This window comes from Crocuta crocuta, unplaced genomic scaffold, assembly GCF_008692635.1.
Source record: "Crocuta crocuta isolate KB4526 unplaced genomic scaffold, BGI_CrCroc_1.0 scaffold84, whole genome shotgun sequence".
In the NCBI taxonomy this organism is placed as follows: domain Eukaryota; kingdom Metazoa; phylum Chordata; class Mammalia; order Carnivora; family Hyaenidae; genus Crocuta; species Crocuta crocuta.
The window spans coordinates 7,865,511-7,888,941 of NW_027530213.1; the positions used below are offsets into that span (position 1 = coordinate 7,865,511).

The 23,431-nt window shown below is 47.3% G+C and overlaps 1 protein-coding gene across 3 annotated transcripts in view; it reads right to left on the reverse strand.

Annotated features, from left to right (window-relative positions):
* Positions 1-12,171, reverse strand: part of EVA1C (eva-1 homolog C) — a 75,991-nt gene extending 63,820 nt beyond the window's left edge. For all 3 annotated transcript variants that reach the window (XM_077765522.1, XM_077765521.1, XM_077765519.1), the window contains exon 1: positions 11,764-12,171. In XM_077765522.1, the coding sequence (XP_077621648.1) occupies positions 11,764-11,923 (160 nt within the window). In that variant the 5' untranslated portion in view covers positions 11,924-12,171. The remainder of the gene's footprint in view (positions 1-11,763) is intronic.
* Between the last annotated feature and the right edge of the window lie 11,260 nt (positions 12,172-23,431).

The following is a 23,431-nucleotide window of genomic DNA, read 5'->3' on the forward strand; positions in this document are numbered from 1 at the left end:
AGGCTTCAAGTGCGCCCTGAAAAGCACGTAACATTCAGCACCGGGCGTGATGAACAGTGTTGCTCTGAAATAACGCTGTTCCTGCAAATAACAGTCTTAGAAACATCTTGGAACTTGTCTCTTTGCAGAGTGTATATAACACACAGCACAGAGAGGCGGACGCAAGGCTTCACAGACACAACCGTGGGTATGAATGGGCCAGGAGCCGTCTGAATGCATGCGGGTGTGCAGGGGTGGGTGGGGGTGAGGGTGGTAGAGAGCCGGTGCAAGAGGGGCGAGGAGGAAAGTAGGGGGCCATGGGGGAGGCGCCGAGGAAAAGCAGACCGAGGCACAGTTTTCATGACTTACACCCTCTCTCTCTCTTTAAAATTCAAATCAAATTGCCCCCCTCACACAGCTGCTTCCCGAGTTGTGAAATAATTGAGAGGTGTTGCAAATGCACCCGCGCACCGAGAGTGAGCAAGTGACTTCAAGTCTGAACACCTCTCCCGAGGGGTATTTGAGTTTGACGATAATGATGGAGAGTGTGCGCGCTTGAAATCAGGAGGGTGAAAGGGCCAGACGCACAGGCAGGCTCCGGGGAGGAAAGGGGTGGGAAGGGGAGCCTCAGGGCACTAGCCGGTGTAGACAGTGGCTGCATCTCCATTCCCTGGGCTTTAAAGACACCCCTCTTGGTGGCTGCAGAAGGCAAGCCGGCCATGAAGGAGGGCGCCAAGGAGCCATCTCTAGGTGTTCCAGGCTCCCTTTTGGTTGTTGCCAAGTTTCCTCACCTTCCTCGGATGCTGAACACGTAGCAAATAAAACGGGGACGTGCCAGATGGTCTAGCCCAATGTTCCTCAAGTCCAGGAGGACAGGGCCATTCCTCGGGGAGGGGGGGGGCTGTCTGTGCATTGTGGGTGGCTTAGCAGCACCCAGGGTCCCACTCACTAGGCGCCAGGAATGCCGCTGGTTGTGAAATAAAATTGCCTCCAGATATCGCCAAATACACTCGGGAGCTAGCGGACGGCATCCCCTGAATTAAGAACCACTTGTTTAGTCTAAACATGAGGACAAGTGAAGTTTTCATCAGGTAAAGATAACTCATCTACCAGAAGGACCATCCGGCATTTTTGGTGAAGGTTGACACCCCCAAATAACACGCCCAGACCAACCAGAGATAAAGACACACGTCTGAGACAAAGTGCTTCAATGCCCTGGTTTATAGCTTTAGGGAGCCATAACACTATTTCAAAAGAAAATTCCAGAGGAGGAAAAAAATCCTGGGGCATTTAACTCAAAAAAAAAAAAAAGGTAAATCAGAAGAGAGGAAACTTCACACTTGAACTCCAGGGGTTAGAGAGGCAGAATAGACAAGACCTCAAGACCCGCTGAGTGGAATTCTCCACAGCCTGCCGTGACCACTTCCACACAGTGCATCCTACAGCTCTGGCCCTTCGAGGCCCCTTTCCATCCCAAGCCTGTGGACGGGATCATCGCTGCATTCTGCCTGATCTGTGGAAAAAGCATTTGGCGCTATTAGCTTTAGAAGGCGTATTTAGTGGGTCTTCCTCAGAGCATGGAGGAAGGTGTTTAAAAATGCCTATTGGGGCGCCTGGGTGGCTTAGTCTGTTAAGCATCCAACTTCGGCTCAGGTCATGATCTCGAGGTTAGTGAGTTCGGGCTCTGTGCTGACAGCTTGGAGCCTGGAGCCTCTTCAGATTCTGTGTCTCCCTCTCTCTCTGCCCCTCCCCTGCTCAAATCTCTCTCTCTCTCACAAAAATAAACATTTAAAAAATGCCTATCCATTAATTTTGCAACCAAACTGACAAAAAAAAAAAAAAAAGAAAGAAAGAAAGAGGTGTGTAAGTCTGATTTGGGATTCAGGTACATTTTTTTTTTTTCATAAGAAAAGGGGCTATAAAGTTGTGTGCATTCCTTAACGTGCATCCCTCAAATGCTGTACAAACTGGCCTTTTCTGGATAAGGTCAAGTATTCTCATTTCCACCTGTCTCCCATCGAATGGGCAGAGAGGGACAAGGCTTGGTGACCTGGGATCTCTCGTGTCCCAGAGTACAGTCCGATGATTTAGGATTTCTAAGCCTGAGAACTTCAGAAGCTGCTGAACATAAAAAGAGTGAAAAATCGCCTAAGTCAAGAGAAAGAAAGGAAGAACGCGGTAGCACAGTGCTCTTCTCAGACCCTGAAACACTACTCTGAAAACTGTCACGAGTACACATCATGCTGGCCCTCACAGACAAAAAGGGTTATTTTATCCAGATTATTCCTCCACGTTGCAGGGGAAAAGGGACTCATTTGTAATCATCAAAAGAATGCTGACAGACTCGAAACGGGATTACATTCTATTATACTCATCCGAATTAAAGATTTGTTTTGGAGATCATTCTTGGGTTTCCTCTTCCCTATTCCTCCAACCCCAAATGAGGCGATTTGTATTCGCAAGACATCTGAGGCAGACATGAAATCAGACAGTTTGCAAACATACATTTCAGATTCAGCGGCCTGAGTTTTGAATTTTAATGTTGCCCGGTTCTCGGTGTGTGTGGAAAACTTGGCTCTTGGCTCAAAACGAACCCCGAGCATCACTTCATTCCCCAGCTCATAAACGCAAGAGAAATTTAATTTCAGGGGCCTGAGCAAGCAAGTGACACAGGTGTCCAGAATGCAGGTATGGAAGTGTAAAGTCGATGCACGGCAGAGTTGTCTGGAAGGTCTGTGAGCACATGACTCAACCCGCAATTCCACGCTCCGTGGTACTGTTTGGAGAATGTGACCCGCCAAATCAAGTACTAGACCCCTCAACGCTCTGTTTCCACATGTCCATGACACTGAGAAGGAAGTTTCCCCAGGACAGGACCGACTTTTTAGGGCAGCCCTGTATCATACCTCACACAGCATCTGGTACCTGAAAGACTAGACCACTTCCCGTTCTTTCATACAGAACATGCATTGTGTAGTCATGGTGGAACTGATGGCCACCTTGGGTACCTCAGGCTGGAAGTCATAAGGCAGTTAGAAGAGCTCGATTGAATCAAAAATCTGTCTCTTGACTTTAGCTGTCAAAAGGACAAGATATCTTCAGGAAACTTCCTCCAGGCAAGGAGATGGCACTCTCTAAGAAGGAAGACAGAGCAAGAAATGTAAGTAAAGTGCCATTCTTTGTGCCATTACTTTGCTCATCATTTGTTTCTTCATAACTCAGTCCTTCTTTCTAGACTCAGAGCCCTTCTCTATGAAGGACACCCTTTAGTAATCCTTTCAGTCAGCATGTATCAGTGGTGAACATGTCTTCATTTCACACGCTGTCTTGAAGACAGTTTAGCTGGGTATACAGTTCTGCTCTGACAGGTTGTTCTGTTTTGTTCTGTTTTTCCAGAACCTGGAAAAATATTTCACAGGCTTCTGGCTTTCACTGTTGTGGTGGCAAAGACTTTATAGATGACATTGTTTTTTCTCTCCATTTTTCCCCCTCTTTCTCTGTTTTTAAAGACTGTCATTTTGTTTTTAGTATTTTATAGTTTAAATATGATGGGTACAAATTTATTTTTATTTATCTTGCTTGAGATACATGAATCTGAATCCTTCATTAATTCCTGAAAATGTATTCCAAGATAGTATCACTTTGAGCATTACCACTCCCTCATTTTCCCTATTCTCTTTTTCTGGAATACAGATCCACTGTATGTTAAACCTTCAATCCATCCTCCATGTTTTACAAAATTTTTCCATATTTTCCATGCCTTTGCCTTTTTTGCTGCATTCTAGATAATTTCTCCAGCTTTATGTTCCAGTTCATTGATTCTCTTCATCTATATATGATTGATCCATTAAGCTTTAATTTCAAGGAACATATTTTTCATTAGTATAGTAGTAGTAGTATAGTTAGCAGATGTATTTTGCCCTTTTTCAAATTTTTATTGCCTTTCATCCCTTAGTCACGTTTTAGATTTGCTCTTTTATTTGCTTTTCCATTTTTAGTCTTCTTCTGTTATTAAGAACTCTGTTGTTTTTACTGCTGGCTGCTGCTCATATAATGTAGTTTGGATTGTGTGTTCATAACCAGGATGTCATCAGTATGGGTCTTATAGAGCCTGTGATGATGTCTCTATGTAGGGAGTGTGTGTGTGTGTGTGTGTGTGTGTGTGTGTGTGTGTTGCCAACTATCTTGGGGCACAATCAATCTTGGACAATTTTGTTAGTGTCTCAGATTAGATTTCTTGGTAAAGATAATATGAATTGAAAACCAGACTCTGGAAAAGGCAGGCCTATGATTCCATATTCTTGAGGGAGATTAATTTTTTCTCCAATTCTGAGCCCAGGCTGAGACAACTTTTCTTGTCACTTTTTTCTTTGCAAGAAGGCTGATCCATTTCTCATCCACCTTTTTCATGAATGTTTAACCCCTCCAGGTTCCGACTTTACAGAAAGACCTTTATTCCAACTTCTCCCTTGAGGTTGGTCTAATGCCTCATCTTTTGCCTTCATGCACCTGTTAAGTCCTGGCTGCAAAGACCATCAGAAGGCCCCAGGAGATCCCCAGGGTTCAGTGCCAGCCAACTTCTCCCGTTCTCTGATCCCTCTTCACGTCTGCCCTGAATATTCCTCATTTTTAGTCAATCTTGCATTTAAAGGATGTTTGCTATATTTTCTTCAGCAGCTCTAGATGTTTTGTCAGAGAAATAATCTCAGAACACCAGTTCTACCATATTTCCAGAAACAGATTACAAATCCTATTCTGTAATCAGTCTGTGGGGCTCTATGGTGCTATCTTTAGACAGGATGTGGAATGGACAATACTTTTCCAGGTATTTCTCAGGTATCCTGGGAAAAACTTAGGTCTAGTGGATTAAGAGATAAACATTACAGTAATGGCACTGTTTTAAATGACTGGCAATGTACTTGTTTTCGTAATAAAGGACCTGCTTAGGTTCAAATCCCCTAAAGTTACTTAAGTTGTTTTTCATCAGTTTCTTCAACTTATTACCATAGTATCTCTTTCATGGGTGATAAGGATTAAATGAGTTAATAACACCAAGTTCTGGGACATCTAGGTGGCTCAGCTGGTTAAGCATTTGACTCTTGGTTTCCGCTCAGGTCATGATCTCACCATTAAGGGGTTCAAGCCCTGCATCGGGCTCTGTACTTATAGCACAGAGCCTGCATGGAATTCTCTCTCTCCCTCTTTCTCTGCTCCTCCCCTGCTCTCTCTCATGCTCTCTCTCTCTCTCTCTCACTCTCTCCTTCAAAATAAATAAGTAAACTTTAAAAGAAAAAAAAGAATGTATCTGACCAATTTTTAAAAATCAACATACAGTTTTTAGAAGAGTGTCTGTCTGGGGTACCTCAGTGGCTCAGTCAGCTAAGCGTCCGACTGTAGCTCAGGTCATGATCTCATAGTTTGTGGGTTCGAGCCCTGTATCAGGCTCTGTGCTGCCAGCTCAGAGCCTGGAGCCTGCTTCAGATTCTGTGTGTGTGTGTCTCTCTCTCTGACCCTCCCCTGCTCACACTCTGTCTCAGTTTCTTTCTCTCTCTCAGAAATAAATAAAAATAAAAATAAAACATTTTTTAAAAATAAAAAAGGGTGTCTGGCTGGCGCACAGCACTTTAAATGCTTGCTATGCTAATCGTATTTTCAATTCACTGACTTCTCTCCCTTGTGCTAAGGCAAGCCAAGTGAAGAAGTTGCTGCTTATGCTGGACCAGCATCTTAAATGAGATGGTGCACCTATCGGGGTCAGCCAATGGGCTGCAGAATTAGGGACCCCCAGGGAGAGGGAGAAACTCAAGAGAACAGACTAGAGTCACTCAGTCAGCCACCCCTCCCGACTAAGATTCTCCTTCTAGTACTCACATTTTGGTGACTCGGATTTGTTTGATTAAGGAAAGCTACTTCCTTCCAGAAAAATAAAACCACACCCGCCTCATTCAAATAGTGACTGAGTATCATGAAGCTTCAGAGAGCCCTCACCTCTGCCTTCTAGATTCATAGCTTGAATGACAAGAGCACGGATTTTTGAAATCAGACAATATTGGGTTCAAATCCTGTCTCTAAATGTAACCAGCAGGTGTGGACCTAAAGGAGGCAGCAAGATTGGGGGACGGGGTAGGTAATGGGAGCAGTTGTTCTGTCCGTGGCCATCACCCCAAAGTGGTGCCTTTGCAAGAATTTTAAAGATGTTGACCAGGCTGAGACCAGTGACCTCCAAGTCTTTAAACTCATGATCATAAGGGGCGCCTGGGTGGCTCAGTCAGTTAAGCGTCCAACTCTTGATTTCAGCTCAGGTCATGCTATTTGTGAGTTTGAGCCCCATGTTGGGCTCCACACTGATAGCACGGCGCCTGCTCAGGATTCTCTCGTTCCCTCCCTCTCCCTCTCTCTCCCTCTGCCCCTCCCCTGCTCTCTCTCCCTTGCTCACTCTCAAAATAAATAAATCAATTTAAATATGATAAAATAAAATCATGAAGCCCCTTAGCAGAGACCTTTTGAGAACACCCCCCCAAAATCTGTACATTTACTTACAAACTATATACTGTTCAACTGTCAATTTTTATGTTGATTTTAAGGCAAACGTAACTCCTTTTTTTTTTTTTTTAAGACTGAAAAGAAACCAACATGACAAGACAGAAATTCTCACATTTTCCTCCTACACCTGTCGGATCGCCTCATGTGTGCACCCAGCTTGGATGGAGGGGGTTGCAAAGATGCCGAAGGAAGGAATAGAGCAGGAATGGTCACTCCGTGAACTGTCTAGGATTGTTAGGCAGATTGCAGCCCCGATTTTTTTCTCCGGCCTTGCCGCCCACTCAGCACCCACACAGGCCAAGTGCCCCAGCCGCCGCCACCCCCATCCCGCTCACGTCAGAGTCTGAGTCGGCTCTCCCTCCCAGCTGGGTGATCTCGGGCAAGTTAGTTAACCTCTCTGAGGCTGAACTCATACTGACTTCCCAGGGATGCTGTGAAGAGGAAATCAGATACCACAGCGATACCACAGCGCGCAATTAACTTTTCCTCACTGTCTTTCTGTCCCTTCCCCGAAACTGCTGCTAGGCTGCCCTTTCCAATAAAGTGCCTGGGAAAGCAAAGCCATCAATAATGGAGTCACTTGCTGGCCCAGACGCCTCTTCCCTCCTGCAGAAAGAGCCAGCAGAACCCTGTTCAAATACAGTTACTTTCCATGGAAACAGACCAGCAGTTTCAGACGCTCCTCTCCATCTCTCTTCTTCTGTGACAGCTGCACAATCCTTCAGACGTGTGGTTTGTTTTTCTTTGGTTATGAGCTGGCTTTTCATCCCATAAAATTTTTGAAAGGGAAGACAACCCCCGAATCAAAGGATGATGTGCCTGAGGCATAAGAAAATGCACAACTCTGGGGCGCCTGGGTGGCTCCATCGGTGAAGCGACCGACTCTTGATCTCAGCTCGGGTCATGATCTCATCGTTTGTGAGTTCAAGCCCCGTGTCAGGCTCTGCGCTGACAGTGCGGAGCCTGCTTGGGATTCTCTCTCTGCCCCTCACGTCCTCGAGCGCCCTCTCACTCACAAAATAAATGAATACACGTTAGAAAAAAGGGAAATAGAGAATGTAGAACTTTGTGCGCACGTGCTGAGATGCAGTGACAAACTGAGAGCTGGGAAAATACAGTCCTAGTCTCCCTGGTGGTGAGACCTGAATGGAAGGGGGGTGGGAGGGACTGCCCGTCATACCTGTGTGCCCCTGAACGAGCTGATGCGCACAAGAGGTAGTCCAGCTCTCTGATCACACGCAGCAGAGGGTCTCAACTCAGGCTACACTAGAATTGCCTGGGGGGCTTTCAAACAAACGAGACTGATGCCCAGCTCTTCCCATACCAGTTAAATGAGAAGTCGGGGAGTGCTGCGTGAGCACCCACACATTTGTTCAGTCTCAAGCGATTCTAATGTGCAGCCGCGGTTGAGACCCGCTGCTTGCCTGAGCAGAACGGGAAGGTTCGATCTCCCCTAAATGGACGAGTGTGTCCCCTCCATCAGGACCTGGTTCCTACCCCTGAGGCTTCAAGATGGACTGAATGACCATTTTTCAACATTCTGAAATTCTTGGCCAGGGAAACTGGAAGCTAGGGTTGGGTCTATTTGCTGAGTGGCAAATGATACAAGGAGCATCGCTTCTTGTTTGCTTGGGCAGGGAGCGGGACCTCAGCCCAGAGAAGCCCTTCCATCTTTGAAGTCTGGGGACCATTTGGTACAAGGAGGGTCTTTAAGGGCTGTCCCACCCCCTTGTGTTTCATCTTCCTCCCCTTCCGCTTCCCACATTCATCACTATATGCCCCCGGGGTTAAGCCAAATGTGCGGACACATGCTCACGACCATTGTCTAGGACTCCAAGTGGGAACTAGAACAATTTTCCACCCCCTCCCTCCCTCCCTCCACCTCCCTCTCAATAAAGCGCATCAATCATTTTGAACAGAGAGGAAAAATCACCAAAAAAATGAACAGGACCTGAGGGACATAGCAAAATAAGTTTGAGAGACACACTGGAACTCTTTAAATATACACAAGCTCCTTTGTTTTTTATGGCTGGAATCCAAAATGGCACCCCCCTCCTCTCAGCCCTCACCCCTACCTTGTTCTCTGAACAAAGATGACACAGACATTATACTTCCATTTGAAAAAAAAAAAATCAATGACCAATTTGGACCTCTCAGGCCAAATCCCCAATTTGGGAATGCAGTCAAAAAACAAAGAAACAAAACAAAACAAAACAAAAAACAAACCCAGAACTCCATCCAGAAAATGGAAAAGCTGAGTGCATTTGAGCGTGGGATTAAGGATCACAGGCACTAATTTTGCATGCACTGCTCTTGTCTTCCTGGGATGTTTTTAATGCAGGGATGATAGCGTTCCAGTGGCTGCTGGAAGCATCTCAGTGTCTTCCGGGATGCGAGGGAAGGGGGTGTTTGGGCAGCCTGTTTCCCAGCAGGCTTGGAGGTGATTAGCCCCAGTCACGAGCATGTAGAGGGAGGGGGAGGCCAGGACGCAGCCCCTGGCTTATTAAGGGTGAGATCCGATGCTGGAATCCTCAGGGCAAAAAAAAAAAAAAATCAATGACCCAGGAAAACCACACCAGCTGACAGCCTCAGGAAAAGGCTCAAGGAAGAGTTGCAAAGAAGAGAAAGGCTTAAGTAACTTTCCAAAACTCAGCACTGTTAATCTCCTGGGAGGCCCGATACTGTACACACAATGGCTGCGACCCCTCATATTCTGGTCCTTTCTTTCATGTGGAAACACCGTCCTTCCTCCATCCCCTTCTTCCCAGGGCGAAGGGCTCCCAAGCTCCCTCCACCCTCCCTCAGCTTCAATTTTTGATGTTTCCTTGTTTAGAAAAACAAGCAAGTTATCTGCATTGTGGAATGCTGCTCTCTAGTGCTAGGCTGTGTGTTGTAAGGCTCTGTGGGGGACAGAGCAGGGGTGGGGACTGTCTCCTTACAGGCCTCTGGTTTCTAAACACCCCTCCAAGTTCATAGAAAAGAACAAGACCACCTGTCCCCAGGAAAGCAGGCATCCATCCGGTTTTGAGCTCCCCCCCCCCCCCACCTCCCAGGAGGGGACAGGCAGGGGGTTCTGGAATTAAGTGATCAGTATCCACTGCTTTGACTAAAGCCTTCGACTGAACCTTCAAACCCATTTTTAGAGCTGGGGAATTGTCCTCAATGCTGTATATCACACAGTTAGGGGGGCCCTAAAAGTTTCAAGTCAAATCGATCAGCTTTGAAAGACTCTGAGTCCAACATTTCCCCAGTGCCGCACATACAGCATTTAGATTTAAACTTGGATGTGTCTGCGCTTTGAGAAGATGTCGGGGGTTTTTTTCTTTTCTTCTCCCAAAAAGGTTCCCTTGACATGTTCTCCCCAGTCCTCAGATCTCTGATGAGCACGGCTGATTGGAGGAAAGAATGGGGGCTACTTGTGGATGGATCTGACATTATCACCTCCCACCGCGGGGCTCCATGAGAGTTAAACCCTGGAATTCAGGTTCACACAGAAAGCAGAAGGAACTTTTTTTTTTTTATCATTTATATCATTTAGAAGAACAGGCATCAAAATATCCACTTCCCTCAGGATATCATCCCCCGTGTGATCGCTGAAGTGCGTCCTCTATAGTGTAATGTACATAATACAGACACTTCCTAACGTGGGTGGTAGGTAACCTGCAGGCTGCCAGCAGTATTGCAACTGCTTCACTAAAGAAACAAACTCCGAGTGTCTATATAATCTGAGAAAACAATCTAATGGTTACACCGCGATTTACCTAAAGCAATATTTGTTCAGTTGCCGTGATGTCACACACACAAAAAGGGCTTGTCAGCTTTTAGTTTTCCTTACCATATTCAGAGCTACAGGGTGGCTGAATCAGAATTGCTCTCCATAGCTGAAATCAGCAGATATAAAACTTTTCAGCCAAGAAAGTTCTATTACCAAAAAAAAAAAAAAAAAAGTCAATAGCACTTGAAAAGCATTTCCCTAGCACATTCACCACAGCATTCTGACCCTGTGGTGCTCGATTTTAAGGACCGCGGTCTGCTTGCCAAATAGGCATATCTTGGCTTCCTTTGCTAGGTAGAAACACTGCCTTGATATTAAATATTCAAAGCAAAGAACCTCTGACCCCAGGGCTCTCAGCTAACAATGACATTCTCTGTAAGTAAACTAGAAACCCAACTCAGCTTCTGGTTTGCCAGTGTTCTCTGCCATGTATTAGTCTACTGCAGGACAGGGTGAGCTGTGACTTTGTTTACCATGATCGGATTGCAAAAGTCCCTGCAAGCAAAAGCCTGGACCTGGCAAAGATTCCTGGAGAAGGGGGAGACTGGGGTTCAGTGCTGCCTCCTGGAGTGGGCAGGGGCTGGGAAAGGGTGGAGGCGTCCAGCCTCATCAGAGGGAGACCCAGGTCTGTTACAACTGCAAGGACTTTGTTACGCTGAGCAAATGCAGCCGTAATATAAGAATGTGGCTCCGACAGCTATCATCAACAGAGAAACTTCTCTTGCTTCGTGGTGCCACACCTACAGCCCCAGAACCGAGATAAGCTGTGGGAGCTTTGGTCTGAGTCCCCCAGAAGAAAAGCCTCACCGTTTACTGGGAGGAGAAAAGCATTTTTTCTTAAGGAGCCTGGGACTGGAGGGTGGAGGAGGGCGCTGGTACCTCCCGGCCGTAAAGTCAAGACCCAGAGCCTCCGTTCTGCACACTTCTGCTCAACCGGCCCACAGACCTCCCGCCGGCGGGCTTCCCATCCATCCCTGCCTGCCGGCTCAGACTTCAGGTCAGATGTCGCCAGGGCTAGTCTTACGTGGGCATCCTGGAGGCTGGCTGGGGCGCACCCGGGATACGCGAGTGGCAAACCAAGTGAAACTCTTCGTATCACAACACGTGTATTTTACAGCGCTGGGCGCGGTGCAGGGCACAGCTTAAGGGGCCTCCAGGGGACACACATCCTTCAGAGTCGGGTCCCTGATGCTGGGAAATTGACGAGCTAAACAACAAGGCGAGAAACTCCAAATAGGCTACCCATCCTTCCTTGGGCAGGGGAGGGACTCCTCTGCCATCACTCCGCACGCAGCCATCCCTGTGCCAAGGGCTCAAACCAGGCAAGAAAACTGGCTACCGGCGTGTGCCTCAGCTTCAATCCAACCCGGCTGCACTCCCTCGGGAGGCTGCCCCCAGCCGAGGGATCACCTGGGCGCACCGCGGCGCGGCACCCGGGGCGCAGGACGAGGGAGGGCGCTTCTTACCAGAGAAGTCCGTGAGCGCGGAGATCTCTTTGGAACAGACCAGGACAGTGCAGTAGAAGAGGCGCAGGAGCTGCCCGGGAGGCTCTACCTGCCTGCGGAGCCCAGGATGCTGCGCGGGCTGTGGCGCGAGCGGCGGGCGCGCGTGGCCGGGCAGAAGCATGGTGCCCCGCGCGATCCAGCGCGGGCCGGGGGCTCGACGGGGGTCCCTGGGCGGAGGGCAGCGTCACATGGCGAGGCGAGTCCGTGGCCAGCGGCTCCGTGGGCCCCCGCCACCTCCGGCTCAGGCTGCCAGAGAGTCTTCCCGGCGCAGGCCGGTACCGGCTCCCCAGCAAAGAGGAGGGGGCGGAGAAGTGGGGCGGGGCGAGGAGCCCCGGGAAGGATCCGCGTAGTTTCCCCGAGAGGAAATCTCCGCTGNAGGGAAAGTGTAGCCTTAGCGCGCCCGGCGGCTGCGGAGGCCGGTCCCTGGCGAGCTGCCCGCGGCGGAGGGCGCCCCCATCAGCGCTCCAAGGGCCGCGCAACTTGAGCACCTTCCACGCCTGGGTCCCCGCCCCGGAGACGGCCCGGCACCCCTGGCCCGGCCCGCGCTGGCCCGGTGCCAGCCTCGCCCTGGCTGCAGGAGGAGCGCGGCCGGTGCCCGTGACGCACTTTGGAGCCAGCGCTGCGGGTTGTGCCTAGGAGCCCCCGGGGCGGGGCCGAGGCAGGGGCCGCGAGAAGGTGGGGTCTTGGAAGTGTGTGACTACAGCCCCGACGTCCCCGCGACCTACCGCCCTCCTCGTGTAGAATCACCCAGCACGCACAGTTATCCCCATTTCATGGAGGAGGAGACTGAGACTCCGCGCTTTGCCGGAGCTAATGCAGCTGGGACGTGAACGAGTGGGCGAGCGGGGTTGGGGGAGGGGAGGCTCAAAACGGGTCAGAAGGCTCCAGAGCCGGTTTCTTTCTTCTCGCTGGGACTCTGCGCTTCCTTTGGGTACTGGTTGTCCGCCGCGCTCCGAGGATCTGACACTGGCCAGGCATAGCCACCGAGCGCTAATAATTGGGCTTTGTTTTAAAATGGGCCACCGCATCTTTCTGAACCTCTCGATTACGCGCAGTGTGACCCCGGCCCGGCCCCTGGGCGAGGAGCGGGTGGCGTGGCCCGGACTCGGACATGCAGAGGACAAGTGCGTGGGAACGCATGCGGGCTCGTGGCTTCGCGCGGGGTACGGGTACCGGGGGCTCCGGCGACCGAAACCCCGCGGACCAGCCAGGAGGCGCCGGCGGCGGGGAGGAGGGCTGGGCCGGCGGGCGCTCGGCACAAAGTGTTCCCGAACACCGCGCGGGGGCCCTGCCAAGTTCTTGGCGGGCCTGACGCGGAAACGTAGATAATGAGGCTCAAGGGCGGGACCGGGCGCACGGCCCCAGAGGGCTCCCAAATGCACTGCGTGGGCAGCACCGAACCGCGGCAGGAGGGGCCTGGAGAGAGAAAATCAAGACGCGCGGATCTACCTGTGGGACCCTCGTAGAGATACGCCGCAAGGCTCCGGGGGAGGGCCAGGGGGTTGCTGGATGACCGGAGTCCCACAGTGCTCCAGCAAGGACAAGGTCAGAGGACTTGGTATTTCCCTCCCCGTCCTGCCTGTCTGGCTGTAGGGTGGCAAATAATAAACCTCAGTATACGCTCAGTGGGAGCCGTTCTGCCAGGCCCAATGAGTTTTAAAGTCTATATGAAAATACTCAGCCTTCTTGGGGTGCCTCTCTGGCTCAGTCGGTAGAGCATGCAACTCTTGGTCTCTGGGTCGTGAGTTCGAGCCCCAGATTAGGTGTGGAGATTACTTTAAATTTTTAATAAATGTTTTTTTTAAAAAAAGACTCAACCTTCTCAATAACTTTTGGAGGTCAGGATTAGTGTACACTTTCTAGGTTGGAGAAACTGAGGTGAGAAGGTAAATAGGGACGCTTACCCCTTAGCATTTAGTAAGTAACGTTTGCTCAAAACCCAGGTCCCTCATGTAGTTTCGATCCCATCCATTCACCCATCTGATTAGGTATGATTTGGTGGATGCTAGGGGCTGTGGAGGCTGCCACAGGAAGGGGACCTTGCTCCCACAAAGCTGGGGGCTGCCCTCCCCCATCTGGTAGGCATCAACTGGCTTTCCAGGTGCTAGTGTGGGCCCTGTTACTAACTGTGCACCCCCAGGCTTCTTTCTCTGTAAGGTCTCAGGCTTGTAACGCTTTAATTCATTCATATAGGTGACATGGGTAGGACAGGGCCTGGAGGTAGTAACTGCTAAGTCAATATTAGCCATGATTGCAGACAGAAAGACAGTGATTGGAGACACATGAACTCAAAGAGGCTAAGGAGCAGAAAAAGGGGAGCAGAAGGGGAGAGAGGGAGGGAAGTGTTAGGGACTTTTTACATTTAAAAAGATTGATTGAAGTATAGTGGACATATCATGTTTTATTAGTTTCAGGTGCACAACATAGTGATTTGTGTCACCTTCTGTCCCCATACGTCATTACAGTGTTAGCGACTGTATTCCCTATGCCGTACTTTTCACCTATGACTGATGTATTTTATAGCTGGGAGTTTGCACCTTTTAATGCACTGTACCTACTTCACTCCTACCCCAGCCCCTCCCTTCTGGCAACCGCTAGTCTGTTCTCTGTAGTTACGAGTCCGTTTCTGGTTTTTTATTTGTTCCTTTGTTTTGTTCGTAAGGTAGGATGGATAAGAAAGATGAGAAGAGCTGGCCAAGCAAAAGCTAGCCAAAGCTGGGTGTCTAGGAGGGTGAACATTTTAGAAAAGGGGACCAGTATGTGTAAAATCCAAAAGGAGCTTGGATCCTTAGAAGAATGGAGAGAAGTTTAGAGTGAACCAGGCAGAAATGAAAGCGCGGGGCTTGGTGATGTCGACAGGTTGGCAGCCAGAGCTCAGGGATCCAGAGACTTCGGTGAGCACTTGCATCTTTACCCTAAGCCCTTGTGAGCGTTCCCACCTGTATCCTAAGCCACCCAAAGGTTGTTAGCAGATGAGGGAGATGATCAGGTGTTTGTTGGTAAAATGTTGGGCTGGCTGCTGAGCGCCACTAGACTGGAAGGGTCCATGGATTTTGTACCCAAAAGTAGTGAAAACAGGGACTCAGACAGGTGCTTATAAGCCACTCTTCATTGAAGCATTATTCACAATAGCCCAAAGGCAGAAGCGACCCCAGTGCCCATCATCCAGTGAACGGATAAAGAAAATGTGTAATAGTATTCAGCCACAAAATAGAATGACTTCCGACACAGGCTACAACATGGATGAATCTTGAATGCGTTATGCTTGGTGAACCAAGCCAGACACTAGATGATAAACGTTGTATGAGTCCACTTACGTGAAATATCTAGAAAAGACAAATTCATAGAGACAGAAAGTAGAGGTTCCTAAATGCTGGGAGAAGGCAGAATGGAGAGTTATTGCTTCCTGGGTACAGAGCTGTTGTTTGTTGTGATGAAAAAGCTCTGGAAATGGACAGTGGTGACAATTGCACAACATTGTGAATGTAACTAACACTGCTGAAGTGTATGCTGAAAATGGCAACTTCTATAGGTTTTTACAACTTCAAAAGTTAATATTGTATTCCAAGAATGATCAAACTGTTGACTTTGAATGGGTCAGTTGTATTGCATGTGAATTATATCTCCATAAAGCTGTTGTTGTTGTTTTTAAATCAAACAGTAACAACATCAGAGTGGGTCCGAGGGGATGGCCAGGGGGAAGTGTCCCCAGGAGGCTATGGCTGTTCTTTGGGCTGGGGCTTTGTGGGCTCAGAGAGAAGGGGCAAGTGGCCAAATTGGAAAGGCATTAGTTGGGGGGGGTGTTAATGCTGGGTGACCAGGTGGCTGTGGGACACAGGATGGAGGAGCTTGAAGAAAAACTCCGGCTGTCCTTGGCTTTGCCCTAGGCTGCTTGCTGTTAAACCAGAGTGTAGTCCTAATCTGATCTCTTTACGGATTTTGGAAGCTTGGATGCCTGCATGGCTCCATCAGTTAAGTGTCTGACTCTTTTGGCTCAGGTCATGATCTCACAGTTTGTGGGTTCAAGCCCTACATCAGGCTCTGCGGTGACAGCGAGGAGCCTGCTTAAGATTCTCTCTCTCTCTCTCTCTCTCTCTCTCTCTGTCCCTCCCCCATCTCAAAATAGATAAATAAATTAAAAAAAAAGAATTTTGGAATCTTACAAGAACATCAAAGAATTCCATTTATCTTCCTCTCTGGACCCCACACTTCCATGTCCCTTTATGCCCCGAACCAAATGGAAACCAGTTACTGCCTATGCCCATTTCCCTCTCGCTAAATATTGTACAGCCGAACACCTCAGCCCTGAGACACCATATAAATGCTAAGGACAGGAAGTTGAGAGGAGAGCAGGCACTTCAAAGACAGGGAAACTCTTGTAAAGTCAATCTGGGGCATGAAAAGCAATGATCTTTCCACCAAGACAGTTTTCCCCTGAACTCTTTCACCTATGATGGAATTTTAAAATTCACAACAAATCACGGCCGCTTGGGTAACTCAGCACCTACTGCAGGAGCTAGAATCAAAGCAAATGTAGTCCGATGGGAATGAGCCAGGCAGTAGTGCTCCTTAAATGTCAATATTCACAGCAGCCCTTTGAGACAGGTACTAACTGATTATGCAGCTGGTATAATCTACTGGCCTAATGCAAAATGAAAACTAGGGGCTTTGTGTTCAAAAATAATTAAGAATTTCAAAATAGTGACAGCAGAGCATAAAAACAAGCATGGGCAGGTGATGGGGTGGTGCCTGAGTGGTTCAGTCTGGTAAGCTCAGGTCATGATCTCACAGTTTGTGGGTTCGAGCCCTGTGTCAGGGTCTGTACTGACAGCTCAGAGCCTAGAGCCTTCTTTGGATTCTGTGTCTCCCTCCTCTCTCTCTGCCCCTCCCCCACTCATGCTCTGTCTCTGTCTCTCAAAATAAAAGACATTAAAAAATTTTTTTTTAAGTTTTTAAATGTTTATTTATTTTTGAGAGAGAAAAAGAGAGAGAGAGACAGAGACAGAGCATGAGCGGAGGAGGGGCAGAGAGAGAGGGAGACACAGAATCTGAAGCAGGCTTCAGGCTCTGAGCTGTCTGCACAGAGCCTGATGCGAGTCTCGAACCCATGGACTGTGAGATCACGACCTGAGCCGAAGTCAGACACTTAACTGACTGAGCCACCCAGGCGCCCCTAAAAAATTTTTAGTAAATAAAAATACAAATTAAAAGAAAATAAAATTTTTTTTTAAAAAAGCATGGGATCTTTGAGCACATGGTCCTGAGCGACTACACGGGTCACATGCCCATGAAGCTTGCCATGGGGCTACCACTATCTCTACATCTCAGATGCGGAAACTAACAACACGAATTCACACAGATCATCTGTGGCAGAATCTGGAGCCTTCTTAAGCTTCAAAGTCACAGGGACCCCTGGGCAGCTCAGTCAGTTAAGCATCTGATTCTTGGTTTTGACTCAGGTCATGACCTCAGGGTTTATGGGTTCAAGCCTCGCATGAGGTGCAGAGACTGCTTGGGATTCTCTCTCTCCCTCTTTCAAAATAAATAAATAAACATTAAAAAAAAACCTACAAAGACACAGAAATTAGGGATGGATGCTGCTACGGAGTAAAAGTGTTCCCTTCTATGCCTTGGCCCCACTGGATGCTCCCGCCCCTCCTTGCGCACATGTATGAGAAGTGCCTCTGCACCTGCCACATTCATTCTGGGTGAGAGACATCCATGCAGGACATTGTAAATTCCGTGCCTTTCTTCTTCTTCTTGTTTTGAAGCCATCCTGCCCCTTCTTTCCAGCTCTATGGGACATTCCTATTTTCCTCCTTTTTGAGACCTGGCTACTTTCCTCCCCAGTGTGCTCTGCACTCAGATTCCAGGGCTGAACTTGACCTCTCTCCTGGGCCATCAAGGTAAGGCTTTGGGCTTTCAACAAAGACAAGCTGTAGCCGTCCTGGGAAGACATAAGCCACCATTTGTCAGCCTCAAAGAAACCAACCTTTCAGCTCAGAAGAGGGAGGCCGAATGTTGTCCAGAGCTAAAAAGGCTTATTTTTAGAAAGCAACAAATGGTGGTTTGTTTATAGAGCTGGCACCAAATAGCCACATCGATAGCACAGAGCCTGCTCACTAAAACCGAAAGCTGGGGGTGCACTTGGAAGGTTGTGGAGGGAATGTTTGGGCCCAGAAGCCTGTAGAAGGGGGCCTTTAAGAATATGTGCGCAGAACTGGTGTCTGTATAACAGTCCATCCAAGGTCAAAGGCGTCCAGTGCAAGAGTGTCCACATTGCCATGCATGGAGGCATTTAACCTCTCTGGCCTCACTTTTCGGCATCTGCAAAAGGAAAAGCTTGGACCATAAAGTCCACTGTGGCTCTAAAAGCCCATAACCTATTTAATTTAGATGTAGAATTTCAGAAAATTGGGCTAAGTCTATACTGATTCCTTGACATTCCTTGATGCTTTCTCATGTACATATTTTTATTCATTTTTTTTGGTATATGCTCTCAGTTTGTTTCTGTGTTGAGCATATTTTTTCTCTTTCATAAAGACGAAAGGCAGCCCAAGGAAACTTCTGGGGGTTCTCAGAGCACTGGGGATGATTGATTGAAATCTGATCCATGGGAGTTTTCCACGTGAAAATTCCCAAACATGCAAAGCAGTCAACTCCGTTCCTAAAGGGGAGCAGACGGTGCCCCCCACCCCCACCCCACAACTGGAAGGTGCTGGGTTCCTGTGGAAGCTCTAAGCCTTTCCTGCTGCCTTCAGCGAACACTACAGGAAGCCAGGTCAGCCCGAGAAAGACTCTAGTCTGCTCCAGAGACCCCTAACCCCCTCTCTGCCATCTTGTCCTCTCCTTCCTTCCCTCTTGTGGCCCAGGCACCCTCCCTACCCAGCTCTGCCGTCAGAAAGGAAAGTGCACTGATGGAAGGAAGCTCTGTGCAGGAAAGAAGCACGTAAACCAAGCACATAACCAAGCTTATGCAGGCTGACATAAAGTAGGGCAATGGTGAATGTACGGGTGCCTTGTTCGGAGTTCAGGCACAGAGGTTCAAATCCCAGCTCTGCTGGTATGGACACCAGTGGATGATGGTGCCGATTTTGAGCTAATAGAACTGAAAGACTAATCAGAGTAGAGGCCTCATAGATGGTAGCCATGATAATAAGTGCAACCATTTCATTGACTGAGTGAATTATTATTTATTGAGCATAAGACAGTGTTTGATTTCCTTTTGAACCCCTGGGAATGTCTTTGTGATCAAATATACTTTTCCTTCTTAGGTAATGATGAAAATGGCTTCCAACTTGTTCCTCTCAATAATAGTGCCCCTGGTCTGCTGGTGGGACCCTGGAATGGGTTTTATTACCAGAATTTAGTTTTTGTTTTCCTGTGAACTGGTTAGGACACTCTCCCCGATTCTGGTTTTTTACTCTTCCCCTTCCCCCCACCCCGGTCCATTCCATCAGTCTCCTCAGGCTTGGCTCACCTCCTCACCCTCTTCTTCGGCCCAGAAGTGTCCTGTCCCCCCAACCCTCTGTGGTACACCTGAATTCTCGAGACCTGGCCTTCCTCCAAAATGGCAGCCAAATCAGACGCCAGCTCTTCAAATCTTGAAAAGCCTGACACCCTAGATACAGATATAAATATACTTAGATAAATATATACATATAAATTACTCTTGTGTTGATAAAATGCACATAACATAGAATTTAGCGTCTTGACCATTTTTTAAGTGTAAAGTTCAATGGCATCAAGTACATTCACATAGTTGTGAAAGCGTATCTCCCTCCATCTCCAGAACCTTCCATCTTGCAATCCTGGAACTCCATTCCCATTAAGTACTAACTCCCTCTTCCCCCCGCCCCCCTTTCCAGGGTCTGACAACCACTATTCTACTTTCTGTCTTTTTGAGTTTTACTAATTCAGATGCTCCTGTAAGTGGAATCATACAGCATTTGTCCTTCTGTGACTGGCTCATTTCGCATAGCAGGATGTCCTCAAGATTCATCCGTGTCTGAGGCGTGTGTCAGCATTTCCTTCTTTCTCCTGGCTGAGTAACATTCCATTGTGTGTATGTACCACGTCACCACCTCTAGTGACATTGTCTTTCCCCTAAAGAAGAAAAGGGATGGTCGGTTTCCCCTTGGTCAACGGCAGTAAAAACCCTTCAGCAAAAGCCTCAGGAAGGTGAGGGATTGGCTGGGAGGCCCAGGACTGGTGCAGGCTGGGGGGAAAGAAAGCTGGAATCTCAGAAGGTTCAAGTACTGCATGCCGCACGAAGGAATGCCACTAGGGACTGCCAATGGCGCCCTCTGTAGGTGAGAATCTTAATTTAGGTCTTAGTAATGGTGACAAGAGCCCATGAATTCCAAAAATAAAATTTTTTTTATTGTGGTAAAATATACATCATATAAAATTTACCACTTTAACCATTTTTAAAGGTATGGTTTAGTGGCATAAGTACTATCACTTCTATCCGCCTCCAGACCTTTTTCGTCTTCCAAAACTGAAATACTAGACACGTTAAATGCTAACTCCCATTTTCCCTCCCCTCAGTCTTTGGCAACTCCCATTCTACTTTCTGTGTCTAATGCTTTGACGACTCTAGGTGCCCCATAGGAGTGGAATCATACAATATTTGTCCTTTTGTGACTGGCTTATTTCACGTAGTATAGTGTCCTCAATGTTCCTCATATAGAGCAAATGCTAGAATTGCTCTCCTTTTTGACATTGACTAATATTCCATTGTATGGATATATCACATTTTGTTTATTCAGTCTTCTGTCCATGGAATTTAGGTGGCTTCCACCACATTGGCTATTGTGAATAATGAACATGGGTGTACAAAAAAATGTTTTTAATTTAAATTATCATTCCCAAGAAAAAGGATAAAGCTACCAAAAGGAAAACAAATCCAAGCCCATTGACAGGAACTCAGAATCAGCAAAAGTGAGTTCTGATTAAGGGTATAGAGCAGAGATTCCAGAACTTTCTCAGTTCATGGTGTCCTTAGTGTCTCAATGATTTTTCATAAAACTCTACGTCAAAACAAAAACAAAAACCTGAACTGCTCTGTTTCTTAAATAGCTAGATCCAAACTTAATAAGTATTTATGTTCCAACAATTAAGTAGTTGTTTGGGAAAATATACGTTTATTGAAAGAAAATGTTTTGTTTTTGTTTTTGAGAGAGAGAGCATGCGAGCGGGGGAGAGGGGCAGAGGGAGGGAGGAAGAATCTTAAGCAGGCTCCATGCTCAGTGCAGAGCTCGACACAAGGCTTGATCCCACAATTGCGAGATCATGACCTGAGGCGAAGTCAAGAGTTGCCCACTTCACTGACTGAGCCATCCAGGGGTCTAAAGAGAAAAAAAATATTTTTATTTTATTCTTATCTAACCACCATTATTTACTAAGGAGGTGTGTGCACCCATTGGGCATGTCGCTAATTCTCCAACCTTGAAACCAGATTGAAAACTGCCATCTTTATTTTCTGTTCTATGTTGATTTTTTTTTTTTTTTTTTTTTTTTTTTTGTTTTTCTTTTTTTTTTATTTTCTGGTTTTCTCNTTTTTTTTCTTTGTTTTTTTTTTTTTTTTTTTTTTTTTTTTTTTTTTTGGTGTTTGCTTTTTATTAAAGTCAGGTGCTTCACTGACTGAGCCAGTCAGGGATACCCAGGTACCCCTACCACTATATTTAAATGGCTAATTGAGACAAACAGTTCTGAGACTGTTCTTCCATCACTGATTAAGATGGGGGTGGTAAGCATTCAGGTTTGTATTCATTTAGCCTTTTGAACGTTCTGGGCAGACTTGGTGACCTTGCCAGTTCCAGTAGACTTCTTTGGTGGCACCCACATCGCTCTTTCTCATGTCAGGAACAGCAAAATAACCCAGAGGAGGGTAGTCAGAGAAGTTCTCAACATACATACGTTTGTCAGCAATCATTATCAACAATGGCTGCATCACCAGATTTCAAAAATTTGGAGCCATCTTCCAGCTTTTTCCCTGAACAGCCATCAGTCTCCTTCAGCTCACACACTCACAAGCACTGTGCTCTACATGATCATCCAGCACAGGTGCGTAGCCAGCTCTGATCTGGCCTGGATGCTTCAGCATAGTCACCTGAGCCACGCAAACAGCTGCTTGGATTGGTGGGTCGTTTTTGCCGTCAGCAGACGGCTGCCATGATGAACGTTTTTGACAGACACGTTCTTGGCTTTGAAGCCCAACGTTGTCCCCAGGAAGAGCTCCTGTCAAGGCTTCGTGGTACATTTCAACACTCTTGACTTCAGTTGTAATGTTGACTGGAGCAAAGGTGACCATCATGTCCGGTTTGAGAACACCAGACTCCACTGGGATCACAGGGACGGTACCAATACCTCTGATTTTGTGGACGTCCTGGAGGGGCAGACAAAAGAGCTTGCCAGCTGGATGAATTGTGGCAGATGCAATACAGAATTTCAGGCAGCATGGTTCCATGGGCATGACCATCTACAGGGGTGACTTTCCATGCCTTGAACCAAGGCGTGTTAGCACTTGGCTCCAGCACGTTGTCACCATTCCAGCCAGAAATTGGCACAGAGGCTACTGTGTTGGGTTTACAGCCAAATTTTTAAATGTAGGTGCTGACTTCCTTAGTGATTTCCACATACTTCTTCTGGCTGGAGAAATTCATCTTGTTAACACCAACAATTAGTTGTTTCATGCCCGGTGTGTAAGCCAGAGGGTATGCTCACAGGGGTGCCCATTCTTGGAGATACTTCAAGTTCACCGACACCAGCAACAATCAGGACACAGTCACAGTCAGCTTGAGATGTGCTGTGATCACGTTTTTGATAAAGGCTCTGTGTCCTGGGACATCAATGCTGGTCACGTAAAACTTGCTGGTCTCCAGTTTCCATGGAGAGATATCAGTGGTGATAGCATCTCAGGTTCAGCTTTCAGTTTATCCAAGACCCAGGCATCCTTGAAGATCCTCTTTCCCATCTCAGCAGCCTCCTTTTCAATTCTTCGATAATTCTTTTGTTGATCCCACCACATGCATAGAGCAGATGGCCAATAGAGGTGGGCTTGCCTGAAGCTATACGTCCAATGATGCCCATGCTGATAAGAATGTTTCTTCTCCCACTTGGCTTAGAATCAGCAGTGGTTTTCACATCTCTGTTCTGGTGGCAAACCTGTGACAAAAAAGTGGTGTCATCTTTACCATGCATCAAGTTGCTATATATGCACAGGTCTTTGTTGAATAAACTTTCTATGCTGGAATAGTCTAGATTTACAGAAAAGTTGAAAAGAGAGGGATTCTGTATACTCTCATCCAGTTTCCCACTAACATCTGCATTTTTCATGCTTATATGATGTTTGATAAAAGAAACCACATTGATACACCACTATTAACTAAACTCCAGACTTTATTTGTATGTCACCAGCTTTTCCACTGAGGGCTTTTCTCTGTTTCAGGTCCAGTCCAGAGTGTCCCAGTGCCTTTATTTGTCATATTTCCTGAATCTCATCTGATGTGGGACAGTTTCCAAATCTTTCCTTGTTTTTCGTGGCCTTGACAGTTTGAAAGAGCACAGGTGATGTATTTTTTAGACTGTCCTTCAGTTTAGATTTATCTGACATCTTTCAGGCGAT